Raw genomic sequence first — 12,918 nt, forward strand, 5'->3', positions numbered from 1 at the left:
TGCCATTTGCACATATTCTGCATGTACTCTCATAAAGTTAAACAACAATCAATTTTTTATAAAAAAGCTGTAATATACTAAAAGTATTTATTTGTTTGAACGTGCACACTCTAGCTGCGCATATATTGAGTGTAAATAACGTGTAAAATTAGTGGAAAGTGCATTATATATTGTGAAATAGTCCCATACAAGTTGGTGAAAATTACAAACTTTAATAACAAATTACTTAAAAACTATAAGGTTGCGCGCTTTAAAACTTTACATACACCCCCTTTAGAACCCCCTCTACCCCTCCTATTTTCCTTAATTCCGTAATCGGGGGTTACCATTCTAAAATTTTCCCCCTTTTATTTTTGTAATAAAGAGTGAACTCTTGTCTACAAGTGTGTGTAAAAGTTTTTTGATTCGATTTACGCGTTTGGGCACAGCACCCCAAAATCGTTGTTCAAATATGTAAACAGTACCCTAATTTCTCTGGGTTATGGCTACTATTTCGCAAATCACCACATCTCCTTATCAGACTTCTTGTCGAGTACTGGGAAAATTTGTTGTAAAAAATACCCCACATTACTCAGAAATCACGTTAAAATCACAAATTCACCAATCTGGCAGCTAGTCAATCAGCTGACTTATTTGTTATGTGTTTGTTTTTTTTTTTCCTAAAGAGCAAAAAATTCCAATAAACCAGTTTCGATGGTAAAGAATGCACAATAGCTATGTGATTCCAATTCGATGGACGATTCACCTATTGAACAAGAGGAGAAGAGAAAGCAAGGTGTGCCAAGTAAACAAACCGTGTGTGTTCACTCACAAAGCAACAGCAGCTTTGTCGTCGCTTGTGCTTCTTCCAAGCCGACAGCAACGGAAACTTACTTGAGTTTCACTTCACAACGAATAAAGCTTGCGTACGGACGTTGGGGAAATAGTTGCATCTGTTAGAAGTGATTCATTTAAAAGTATAATTTCTTGACCTAATCCTTAAAGTTTTATACAGAAACGTATATAAATAGTGCACAATGTGGAAACGTATAGCTACGCAAACAGATAAGCTATGGATTGCTAGAGGAAAATATCAGTTGCGCCTGCGCTCTTTAGCACCTGCAGCTACTTTCACTTTTCCACAACAACCGAATTTGCGCACATTGACGTCGACCTCAGCTGCGAAACCAACACCACCGAAACACGACTGGAATCGTGCCGTTAGTGAAGCAGAACGTATTGTCGGCTACCCTACATCATTCCTTAGTTTGCGATGGTTACTTAGTGATGAGATTGCTAATGTAGCATTGCATCTGCGGAAGTTAGTGGGTAGCAATCATCCTCTACTCAAGACGGCAAAGTAATTGGATTTAAAAGTTATACTATATATTCGATTGGTTGAATCACTAATTTGCTAATATTTTCAGACATCTACTCTACAATGGAAAAAATACAATGCAGGCTTGGGGCTTAATTGTGCTTCTTATATCCAAGGCCGCTGGTCATGCGCCTTCGGTGCCGGACATGGAACAGGATAAAAGCGCAGGTGTGCTGCATTCTCAACGCGCTCTGGCGGAAGTTACGGAGATGATTAGAATTTCGCATTTGGTACACAATGTAAGATTAAAAAAAATGGTATTGTGATAATTTGATTCAAGGCATTTTCTTATTAACAGAGTTTAGTTAATTTACAACCTTCGTCGGAGGCTGGAAAGGATACAGCGACTTATGAGGATATGGCGTTTGGTAACAAAATAGGTCTACTGACTGGGGACTATTTGCTTGGCCATTCTAGCGCTGAATTAGCTAATCTACGCAATCAAGAAGTAGTGGAGTTGATTTCATCAGCTGTACGAGATTTTTCAGAGTCTCAATTTGTTGGAGAACGTGATGAGCAAAATAATCCATTGCCATGTAAGCCGGGATCTGAAACGCTAAAAACCAATGGTACTGCTACAACAGAAAGCATTGATTTCGATGTAAACGATGTTATGATACCTATGAATATCTCAAAAGTCATGGGCATACCCGAAAAAGAGTGGGAATGCCGCAATATATTAAACGCTGGTAGTTTGCTAGGCAAAGCATGCCAGGGTGCCTTAAAATTAGCTGGGCAAAGCGAAGATATGCAGCGTCAAGCTTATTTGTTCGGTAAGCATTTGTCGTTGGCATGGCAAGCATGCTTGGATGCAGAGCCATTTCAAAGTAGTACTCTGCCAATAGGTAATATACTTGTTTATATTATACAAGTCCATTTTATGACTAATATCATTTTCAGATACTCCATTTAGCTTGGTAAGTGCGCCGGTACTATTTCATCTCGAATATGATGCTTCATTATATGATGAAATAGAAAAAGGTCGAGTATCGGTTGAAAATATCGACTATGCTAAGATACACAAAGCAATCCTATCTGGGCCAGGTTTGGAAAAGACCAAGGCCTTGCAACGTAAGCACACGACGGCTGCAATGGAAGTGCTTGAAAAATTCCCTCCTACTGATGCACGCACAGCCCTCGAAAACATTATTCTAGCAATGCAGGATTTGTAAGATATTTGTAGGTAGTCGAAAAAGACAACTAATTTGTATCACAAATTTTTGTGGTTTATTAAACTATTATTCGGGTTATTGTTTCAACAATTTGTATTGCTACTACGTACATGTTAAGCTAATAAATACTTATTTTTTTAATTTTACTTATTTAGCGTGTGTTACCTTCATCAGCACTAAATGCCTGCAGCGATCATAATCAAAATATTGTGGAAAATCTGTATCAATATACTCGAGAAGCCAAGCCTTATGCATGGATTGCTTCAGGAAATACTCAAACATTGGCGCCACAGTATCCATCTCGGACAGAGTAAAAACATATCGCTTCTCTAATGCTATATACGCCGTTTTATCTTTTCCTGATAATCTGCCATGCTCAAACAAAGCATCTAAAACTCGTATGAATGCATTAGTCAGGTCATCGTCATAAATTACATCAGCCGCTACCACAACGTCACAATTATTTATGGCTGCCAATAGTGCTGGAGAAAATTCTTTTACAGGCTTTAGAAAATCCAATTCCAAAACATCAATAGTATTCGATTTATGAAGCAGTTCGACATTGTGCTTCACGTTTTCTCGTATTAAATCTAAAATTCCGCCAACATTCACATCTGTGCACACAACCTGTTGCGCATAGATAGCTGCAGCAATACTGGTCAATCCAACGCCTGCACCCAGCTCCAGCACAACTTTGCCACGAAATTCGGCACGCTTATGGAAAATATAATCGGCTAATAACAATGCGCCACGCCAAACTTGTAGTCCCACCAGACGCAATTCCGTGGCTTCAGAATGCTCTATTTTTATCACACCAGCTCGCTTAGAATCCGATTTTCGTCGCACCACTAAGTCTCCGTCCTTATCGACAGTGGTTCCGCTAGAAGACGCGGAAATTTCATCCTCTGGTGGGTAGTTGAATTTGAATTTGGACAAAACTCTACCATTGGAGCCTTTGACTGGGTTGTAGTTGGTCTCCTCATAGATTTCACTGGTCACTTTGTACATGTCTTCTTGTTCCTATATTTGGTTTATATAATACCTTGTGTTTCCTCTGCCGCAAGCCCTTAATAAATGGTAAGACGAAGCATTTTTCAATACAGTACATAGTACTTAGTGCCCTAGTAGTGATTTGTTTTGATGTTATAAATAACTCTGAACTTGACAATCAAACAAAACAAAGTGTATAATTTTTGTTTTGTTGTTATGATATCGACTTTAATCGATTTATAGATTGTACGCCCTAATAAATTAAAAATGGTTATTAAGAGCGTGTCAGACGTGGCAATGCAATATATTTCGAAAATGCCGTCGAATTTAGACATTTCAGAAAGCAGTTGTATGAGCAGTCACACTTTGCATGTAAAGTGCCTTTCAAAAGAGTTTTTTTATTTCCGAAAGGCGAATTGCAGGTTGCTAGTGCAACACGAGCAAGTTGAAATATATTTCCGAAATCGATTTGCGCGCTTTTTGTTGGAGTCACACCTTGCAACTTTAATTTCTGACACTGATTTCCGAAAAGTGACAGAAAGGTCTTTCTGGCTGTTCACACGTGGAAATAAAATTTATCTCTCAATTTGACAGCGAATTGCGTAGAAAAGTTTGAAAGATTGCCAGGTCTGACATGCTCTTTATATTAAAGTCAAGTCAAACGTTACAGCGCAAGTGTTTTTGAACATTCAGTCAAACCAAAGAACGTAAATCCATAACACAAAAAAAGTGGTTCCATCAAAGAACTTAAATTTTTGAACATTTATTCACACCAATATCACTTAGAGCCCCGTCATAATGAGTACTTTGCGTACGTGACGCTCAAGGATAAAACTGACGTGACGTAAAGGAACGTAGAACGGCGCCGAAATGAAGGTGTAGCGTTTACAAATAAAAATCAGCTGATCCTTATGTTCGCGTACTTGGTGAAACGAATACAGAAGGTGGTGCTGATTGTGATACCGCTCTCTCTTGAAAATTTTGAAAGAAGTGTGACGTCATAGCAGATTGGAACAAAAATCAAAATTTTGTGATTTTTTGGCCGCCATGTTCGCGGTTGCTCAAACCACATGCGTTCGCCCCATTTGCAACGGAATTAACATGAGGACGTAAGAGACAAAAATGGAAGAAAACCATAATTTTTAACATTGTGAACCAGAAAAAAACTAAAATTCTTTGCTTCAACGAGTCATGCTTGCATGGTATATGGCGAAATGGGAAAAATAGGTTGGAAGTATGTTTGACAAGCCTCTTGTGTGGTTTGTTTCGGTCTTACGGCTCGATTTAGGGACTTACCTAGGACCAAAATTCCCTACTGGAAATCAGCTGTTTGGGAACAAATGCACTTCCGTAAATAAGCTGTTCGCGCGACATCTTCTGGCGGAACAGTTACAGGCAAAATTACCCATAGATTTTGCCAATTTGACGTTTTGTTAACAAAAGAAAAAACCGTGAACTGTCAAACGCGAAAAACTGCAAACCGTGGCGACGTTATAGTTGCAAATTTCCTAATGAAGCCGAAATAAATTATTAAATACGCTAAAATTACTGTGGACACACATACGAAGGTCCTAATTAACATCCTTGTCTGAACTGTGGGTGAGTGGCTAGCTGAACTGGTGATTAAATACGCCAGCGGGCAAGGATACGTGACCTCACACGACCCGCCTAGAACGGAGAAATGTGTTGGGCAGTGACTTGGAGTTTTTTTAGTGCCAATAAATGAAAGATGATTAACAAAATAATGTGTTGGCCATAGCTCGATAAGTTTGCATTTCCTAGTTTAAAATATGTATTTGATGTTAATTTGTTGGTTTGAGTTGGCATAATGATTGTAAAATTTAGCGATGTGAATTTCGTTAGTGCGTAAAAACGGTTAACCGAATGTTATTCTGCATCAAATCAAAGAAGCCGTGGCAAGAGTTGAGAGTGTTAATTTCAAAAGTGCATTTAGTTTTACGCTTTAGTTTTCATATAAAGATTTCTCCATAAATTGTGATTTTTATTGTTTTCTGTTTTTTTTAAATCACTTGATGTAAGAAACCCGGTTGCCACCAACCACAAATATGAGCAACAAGTACTTCAGACGTCACTATTTTTAGCCGAATTTTATAGCTAATCTGACAATTGAAAATCTCTTCAATTTGATCGAAAGAGTGCACTGTTGTCACACTTTTTGCTGTCAAATGAAAGAAAAGGTAAAATTTTTCAGCAGCAATAAATCGCAATAAAAAACGTTGATAACTTCTATTAAAGAAAATCGCAAGTTAAGGAATAAAAACTGTAAATGCAGAGTGAATTGTAAAAATGGGAACCCATTAATAAATACTCGGGTGATAAAACAAACATATTAGTGTAAATTTATGTAAAAAATGCTAAAGTAGGATGTTGAAACTCAATCGACAGCTTGCAAAAGTTTTGGAAGTAAAACGCCTCCATTTGCATATACATAGTATTTATGTTTTGAATTTGATATATAAAATTGATCTCTACTTTTAGTGCTGTGTCAGACGCGTATTAATTATTATTAACCATTAAAGAAAAAGAAAGTCTCCAGAATTATTTTATACCAAAAAAAAAAAAAGATTTCATAGTATCAACAACCAAACAAAGGTAGAAAATTAAAAGTACGTGGATAAAAAGGTGAATAGAAAATGTTTTGGGACAAAAGCTACACACCGTCGCAGAACATAGAGGCGCTGCTGGAGAAAGAGGTGAGTGGCATAGTATGTGCGTCCGAATGAATGTTTGTAAGTATGTATACTACTCCAAAGCCCAATTTATACACATATAATAATGTGTATATTGTGCGATTGGGTTGGCTTTGGAGGGAGTTGGAATGCATGAAGGTATTATGTTTCCATGCTAGTGCACATGCGATTGTGCTCAATCACTACATGTGCCCACGTTAGATTTACCACTTCGGCGATATATCCGCTAATAAATATACCCACTTGCGCATACCTACATACATATATTATTTAAAAGATTGCTGTCGTACTAATTCCATTATTTTGCTATAATTTCCGTCGTTGCAGAATGTCACAGTGGAGGAATTTCTGGACGATGACGATATATTACTGGAGTGTAGATCACAAAAGAAATCTATTGTTAATTAGTAAGTTCAAACTCTTTTGTCATATAGAGAAGATAGTGTAATACTCGACGTGATAATCTAACCTTCTAACATTAATTATTTCGGCTTTTGCAGCTTAACTCGTCCAGACGTGATCAAACGCCTTGTTGAACTCATAACTACAGAACCTTCTGAGGATCTACCTTTAGCACAAAGATATCGGCATGCGAATATGGCTTGCGAAATCTTAACGTTGTAAGTACCGACCAACATATACTATGTGATAACACTTCCGTACAAATCTGATTTCTAACCTCCTCCATTTCAGTGGCTTACCGTCCCTAGATGAGAAACTTTTGTCAGATGAAGATATATTAAAAACACTTTATTCATATCTGGAAAATGAACCACCGTTAAATCCTTTGCTATCGTCATTTTTTAGCAAAACATTTAGTATGCTCTTCACAAAAAAGGCTGAACAAGATTGGTTTTTGTATCAACAAATGTGCCTAAAACTCTTGGAATACATTAAGTCGCAAAATAATTTTTTGGATTTGATTTGTAAGCATTTTTTCACACCCGTCATACCCGATTTGATAATGCAAATGATGAGAGAAGTAGAAGGTGGTCAAATGAAACGGAATTTATACCAAGTAAGTGCCATTATCTACTAATACCCTAAATGTGATAATTTTTCATTTTTTACCTTCCATTTCAGTGGCTAACTGATGATAAACTTGTAGAGAGACTGATTGCAATAATTGGTAATCCTCAAGAAACCGACAAGCATGCAAATGTTTCGGAATTCCTCTGTGATTTAATACTACAAGGTCGTTCCATGCGTCATATGGAGCAGGAGAACGACTCTTTTGAGCCCACATTCGATGGTTCAAATCCAATTTTGAAATGCATCGAAAGTGAGCAGAATATTGAAGCCTTGTTGAATGTGATTTTGGAACCAAATGCGCAACAGAGCGCTGTCGTATCAGGAATATCGGTTGTACTTATGCTTTTAAAACCTGTGGTGTTTACGTAAGTGTTTGATATATGTACATCCATATGTACCTATATCAGTTTATTCATAACTCGTTTTATTTAAATTCAATGCTATCTTTTTCTTTTAGTGAAGAACCTAGTTCAGATCGTATGAAATTCATACAAAATCGGGAAAAAGAGATTCGTGAACAAATACTCTCCACTGTGATTCGTGTCATTGCACCGCGTCTTAACGATTTCAATGAGCTACTCAGAAACCCGCCAAATGTAAGTATAGATTTGCACTGTTATAATTGAGGACATTAAGAAAATATGTGCCTTACATAGTTGTTTAGGCTAAACAAAATAAATAGAAAAATTTATAACGTGTATGGAATTCTTTTAATAGCATGTCTTATCGAGGTACAATAGGTGATGGTTCTTCTGTGGTTAACGTCTTTTTTTTAATTTCTTCTTTCTAAATAATTAAGAATGATCAGCTTCATTTATAAAGTTTATATAAATTTCTTTGTATTACGCATATATTGTTTGTTATTGTACTATTTAATTTTCAGAAACCAGAAATAGTGACTACCGCAGCTAAGTTATCACAGCCTTTTGGGATGACACGTTTGCAAATCTGCCGTATTTTTACAGTATTACTGCAGACTAAAAACGAAGAGATTTTGAAAGCGTAAGCAAACAAATATTTAATCAATTGGTAGTCCAAAAATTATATAATTTTTTAACTAGCGTCTGTGAAACGGATTTCTTTGAAACTTTACTCATCCTCTTCAAGCAATATTGTTGGAATAATTTTTTGCATAGCGAAGTTGAAAAGTGTCTTCATTTAGTATTTTATACGCAACTATCAAATAACAATAACTCACTGCAAGGTAGTACGATCGTAAATGATGGATCTTTCGGCAAAACGGGAAACAGTATTGAACATACTTCGTTTTTCGATTTCGTTTTCAAGTCTGATAACAAAAAAGACGATGAGGCTAACGATGAAAGTAGCAATGTTGAAAAAGTAGATGAAAAAGCAGGGGAAAAGGAAGATATTGAAATGAAAACGGATGAAAAAATTGTAGACGACAAAGTAGCTACTACAAACGAGGAAGCCAAATTAGAAAATAAACTTGTAGCAAATCTTAACGCCATGGAAACTGATGATGGTACTATAGAAAAGGTAGCAGAAAACAACGAAGACAAGTCACTGGCGCCTGATGCTGCTGATGAACACAAATCAGATGCAGAAGAAAGCGAGCAGAACAAAACTCAAGTTCATACCGACAGTGGTCCGTCCGCATTACAGATGCACGTACGTTATAAATATTTATTTTAAAAGAAATAAGGGTTAAGCTAATATTTAATTTAATTTCTTTTAGGTGATTGAAAAGTGCAAGCTGATTTCTAAATTAATTGACTGCTGGAAGCACAACTCCGACACAGAGTAAGTGTTAAATATATATTTTGTACGGGTCAACGATTTTACTAACTGCATTTAACTTATTTATTTTATATTTTTTTTAACTAATAGATCAGCTGAAAAAGGTCGTCGTCTCGGTTATATGGGACATTTAATAAAAATATTCAAACATATTGCGAATAGTATATCAGAATCTGAACATATCGGTGCCTTAATTGAGAGTAATTTACGTGATGAGTTTGAGCTAAAATTGTGGCAATCAATAATAAACCCAACCGATGGTGATCTTACAAAGGCCTTAGCCACACAAAGCAAAATGTTAGCGAATTGTAACGCCCACGAAGCGGGTGACTATAGTCAACATTTACCAAAAGATTTTCTGGGTGATAATTCTACTTGGGACTATGTAATGTCATCGAATGTGATGTCAACGAATATGATGTAAGTTCTATATAAAAATGATTTTTCATTTATTTCTATTTATGATTGATTATTGAGAACTTTTTATTGCAGCAATAATCTTGGCTTCAGCGACTCCGGCTCAAACGTAAGTTATATCTAATTGGTGCAAGTGTTATAAACACAATTCGTGTGCCTAGATGAAATATTTTTGTAGTATTCGTCCGATGAAGGCAATAGACAAACAAGTCGTTGCTTTTTTTAAAATAAAAATTTGTAATTGCATTGCATAGTCGAGTCGCAAATTAGTAATTTCTATAAAACTAAATGATTCTAACTAATCATGAAGTTTGTTTTGTTATTTAATATTTATTTGGCTGGGCAATTTTTTATTTGTTTTCCTAATAATTGCATGCAATTTAAGTTATTCAGTTTATTCGAAATATGTGTGTATATTTTCTGTTCAAAAATATGATTGCTTTGCGACTCAGAATATGCAGTGCATCCAGCATTTGTGAATTAGTATTTTAGTGAAGAGAGTTTTGTAATTATGCATAGGCACAGTTAACTCACATTAACACTTTATTTTCATTTCATTTTGTAATATCACTCAGAACACTTTACATAGCCTGCTTTTTTGATAGTCAATAAATACGCTTAAACATTTTTAAACATAAAACCTCTTGATATTTTAAACCACTTATTCTCAAGTCTCCGATCGGTCGTTAGCTAACAGCGTTTTTTGAACTGCTATTAACTTCAATTTCGATCTTATTGCGAAAAAGTGCGAGAGAGAAAAAGTAGTTTATCCATTTTATAGTCAAAGTAGTTCTATGTATGTATGTAGCTCTATGTAACCATTTCACTTTCATCACTATCTGCTATCTTTGTCTCTATATTTGTCGTGTCCTGAACGCAATTCGAAAACGTGTGCCAACCACCACATCACTAAATCAATCAATACGACAGGACATAGTTTTTGCGCTTGAACATGACATCTATCGCAATAATCTGCTCGAAAACGATGATAACGCCGAAAACGACCTTAATTTGTTTCAGTTTGGTCGCAATATCGACGACGATGATGACGACGACGATGAAAACAACGCTGGCGGAGATGGCAGCGGTGTTGTCGGCGGCGGTGGCAGCAGTTCTTCGCTTTTCGGCAAGAATGCCGTTTCAACATCCGCACTACAAGCATTCGGCGTAACTAATAATCCATGGGACCACATGGATCCTTTCAGTGATCTAACTGCAAATAGCAATTCAACACCTTGGGCAGCTGATTTCAATACGGATAATTTTGCTGATTTCGATTCGCATTTCAGTTCATTCACCAATGATTTGGGTGAGAGTTTAGTTAGTGCAGCAACCATTAGCACAACACCTGGCACAACATCGCCGCCTAAAGAGAATAGTAACAACGATGATGATGCTAGCAATAATGGGGGAAGCAGTGACGGCAATCAATTGCAGCCAAATGCGACAGACAACGGCACAACGCTGAGTGCGATTGGTCGGATTGCGGCTTCAACTATAACAAGCGATGACGACAAATCCGAAACAGGCTACGATGATAATGCAAATGTTGAGAAAAGTGTAACGCTGGAAACGCAAGAAATTGGCGAATTCGCTGATGGTACAGATGCAGCAGACGATTTAGATGACTCGAATGAGAAGGCGTTGGCCACTTCGCTGGTGCGTACACTGCAATCGGTTATGCAGGATTCAGAGGATGACTATGAGGATGATGAAGGCATGTGGACGAAACCGTTAGGCGGCAGCGCGGTGGATGCGCACGATGACGATGAAAGTGACGAAGGCGAACCTAAATCCGACAATGAACTGCGTTTCACCAATGGCCCAAGTAGCAAAGATCTTCAAGAAAACGAAAATTCACATAAATTGTAAGCGCTTTTTCCCGTCTCCTTATTTCACTTTCTTCGATTGCTCTATCATTAAACGCAACAATGCCTGTGCCAAATCCCGAGGCTATATATATATTATATATATATATATATATATATATATATTCAAATAACACACGCACTAGTTGCTTTACAAGATTAGATCGTTGAGTATTTAGTGCGACAATTTTCTAGCGAAGAGGCGGAGCGTAGTTCCAATTAGTTATGTAAGCATGTGTATGGGGCAGGACCCCGTATACATATTGTGAATTTGAGTAAGAAGTATTGAGTGTCAAACTTCAGTGGTACTTGTGGAAACTTGGAAAGTTTTTGGTTTGTTATTGAAAAAAAAAAAATTGTATTAGCACATACCGCAGGATTTTTAGGATAATTTACTTTCTCAGCGCCTTTCAATTCCCTTGCCGTATAAAAAATATGTTCTCACTTGCCCGTCAATTGCTATTGAAGCGAAGGATGCGAAATAAACTTCATTAGCAGTAAAAATCTGAACAAATAAACGCCATATTAACAGGTTAAAGATTATTTTTGTTTTGATTTTTCATTTTATTTTTGGTATTCAACTTTCGAATCACAATTTTTTGTTTGGTTTTTGGCTACTAAAAAGGTCACATAATTCGCTAGATGCTCTATTACCGAATAATTCAAGATGCTTTATTACCGAATAATTCCAAGATGCTTTATTACCGAATAATTCCATGGTATCAAGAGTCTAGGTTGTAACTCCATCAGTGGATGCACAGTGAGTGCAGAATAGCCTCTATTGAGGGCAAATTAAATTTGACCCTACTACATTATGCCATTTTTTGGGAATCTATTTTTTCCGATTCTCCATAAGAGTGCTCTCTGGTACTTCCTTTCAAAAATTAACGCGATATTTTTTATTAAAATACAAGCATAGCTAACTTAAAATAATACCTTTAGAAATATGATGATTTCCTGCAAACCATAAACTAGAAAACAAAATACAGGGGTAGTCACTCGAAGTGTTACCAGTTAAAAATGCTATAATTTTGTCTATTTTGCTTTTTTTTATTGGAAAACATTAGTAAGAACTAGTCAAGGTTTAAAAAAATGTATTACTGTTCGATGTAGCAATCTTTAGCGCTGATAATAGCAGCTTGTCACAGAATGCACAATTGATTTCTACCGAATTATTTTCGTGCCCAAGGTAACAAAGCATTGTTTCAATTCTTTTCACGGTTAGACTCGTTGATTTACCATTACGTCTTGTTCAATATAAAATTCCACCAGACGACATTCGTGCAACATGTGAAGCATTCCCGTACAGAGTCGATGCTATCATCCGCGCTAAAGACGGCTATATCGAACAGTAATACATTTTTCTTAAACCCTAATCTCGAGATTGTGTTTTTCTTGCTTCCAAACGTGGTTTCGATGGTATTAATCGCTGGTGGTAATTCAATAATTTGCCTTTTACCAAAACCTTTTACAATATTGTGCTCAGCCAGATGGCTCGATATACCTATAAAAAATTCGAAGAAATTTACTCCATATTTCGTGAATTTTAGTTTGCGACTCCTAAAAGGTGTAAAGGAAGTAACAGAGATCATTTGACCATATTCCTTGTT

The 12,918-nt window shown here is 36.6% G+C and overlaps 3 protein-coding genes across 9 annotated transcripts; 2 read left to right on the forward strand and 1 right to left on the reverse strand.

Annotated features, from left to right (window-relative positions):
• Positions 1–820: 820 nt before the first annotated feature.
• On the forward strand, positions 821–2,787 carry LOC118747707 (decaprenyl-diphosphate synthase subunit 2-like). 2 transcript variants are annotated; one of them, XM_036481795.1, is made up of 5 exons: positions 821–1,339; positions 1,407–1,596; positions 1,656–2,202; positions 2,258–2,536; positions 2,685–2,787. In XM_036481795.1, exons 1-4 carry the CDS (start codon positions 1,017–1,019, stop codon positions 2,527–2,529), a joined length of 1,332 nt encoding a protein of 443 aa, XP_036337688.1. In that variant the 5' UTR covers positions 821–1,016; the 3' UTR covers positions 2,530–2,536; positions 2,685–2,787. The 2 variants fall into 2 exon arrangements, with proteins under 2 accessions (XP_036337688.1, XP_036337687.1); XM_036481794.1 differs by lacking the exon at positions 2,685–2,787 and having other exon boundaries at positions 821–956; positions 1,011–1,339; positions 2,258–2,679.
• On the reverse strand, positions 2,559–3,705 carry LOC118747708 (methyltransferase-like protein 22). Its single transcript, XM_036481796.1, has one exon. It carries the CDS (start codon positions 3,535–3,537, stop codon positions 2,677–2,679), a length of 861 nt encoding a protein of 286 aa, XP_036337689.1. The 5' UTR covers positions 3,538–3,705; the 3' UTR covers positions 2,559–2,676.
• A 1,263-nt stretch (positions 3,706–4,968) lies between these two features.
• Positions 4,969–11,308, forward strand: LOC118747709 (serine/threonine-protein phosphatase 6 regulatory subunit 3-like; the record flags this gene model as incomplete). Of its 6 annotated transcripts, none has more annotated exon segments than XM_036481797.1 (13): positions 4,969–5,852; positions 6,019–6,233; positions 6,558–6,637; positions 6,731–6,850; positions 6,924–7,248; positions 7,314–7,627; positions 7,720–7,858; positions 8,146–8,264; positions 8,324–8,894; positions 8,962–9,026; positions 9,114–9,443; positions 9,516–9,549; positions 10,371–11,308. In XM_036481797.1, coding segments are annotated over 12 exon segments (3,095 nt in total), but the record flags the coding sequence as incomplete, so codon positions are not given.
• Positions 11,309–12,918: the final 1,610 nt, after the last annotated feature.

Source organism: Rhagoletis pomonella, unplaced genomic scaffold (genome assembly GCF_013731165.1).
Source record: "Rhagoletis pomonella isolate Grant_MI unplaced genomic scaffold, Rhpom_1.0 Rhpom_scaffold_00012, whole genome shotgun sequence".
NCBI lineage: Eukaryota > Metazoa > Arthropoda > Insecta > Diptera > Tephritidae > Rhagoletis > Rhagoletis pomonella.

What these genes read in the sequence shown, in the direction of transcription:
- LOC118747707 (XM_036481795.1), top strand. Translation starts at nt 1,017, where the DNA reads ATGTGGAAACGTATAGCTACGCAAACAGATAAGCTATGGATTGCTAGA. An exon ending in TTTCGCATTTGGTACACAAT is followed by an intron (nt 1,597 to 1,655) that starts GTAAGATTAAAA and finishes TCTTATTAACAG; the next exon opens with AGTTTAGTTAATTTACAACC. An exon ending in AAGTAGTACTCTGCCAATAG is followed by an intron (nt 2,203 to 2,257) that starts GTAATATACTTG and finishes TATCATTTTCAG; the next exon opens with ATACTCCATTTAGCTTGGTA.
- LOC118747708 (XM_036481796.1), bottom strand. Translation starts at nt 3,537, where the DNA reads ATGTACAAAGTGACCAGTGAAATCTATGAGGAGACCAACTACAACCCA.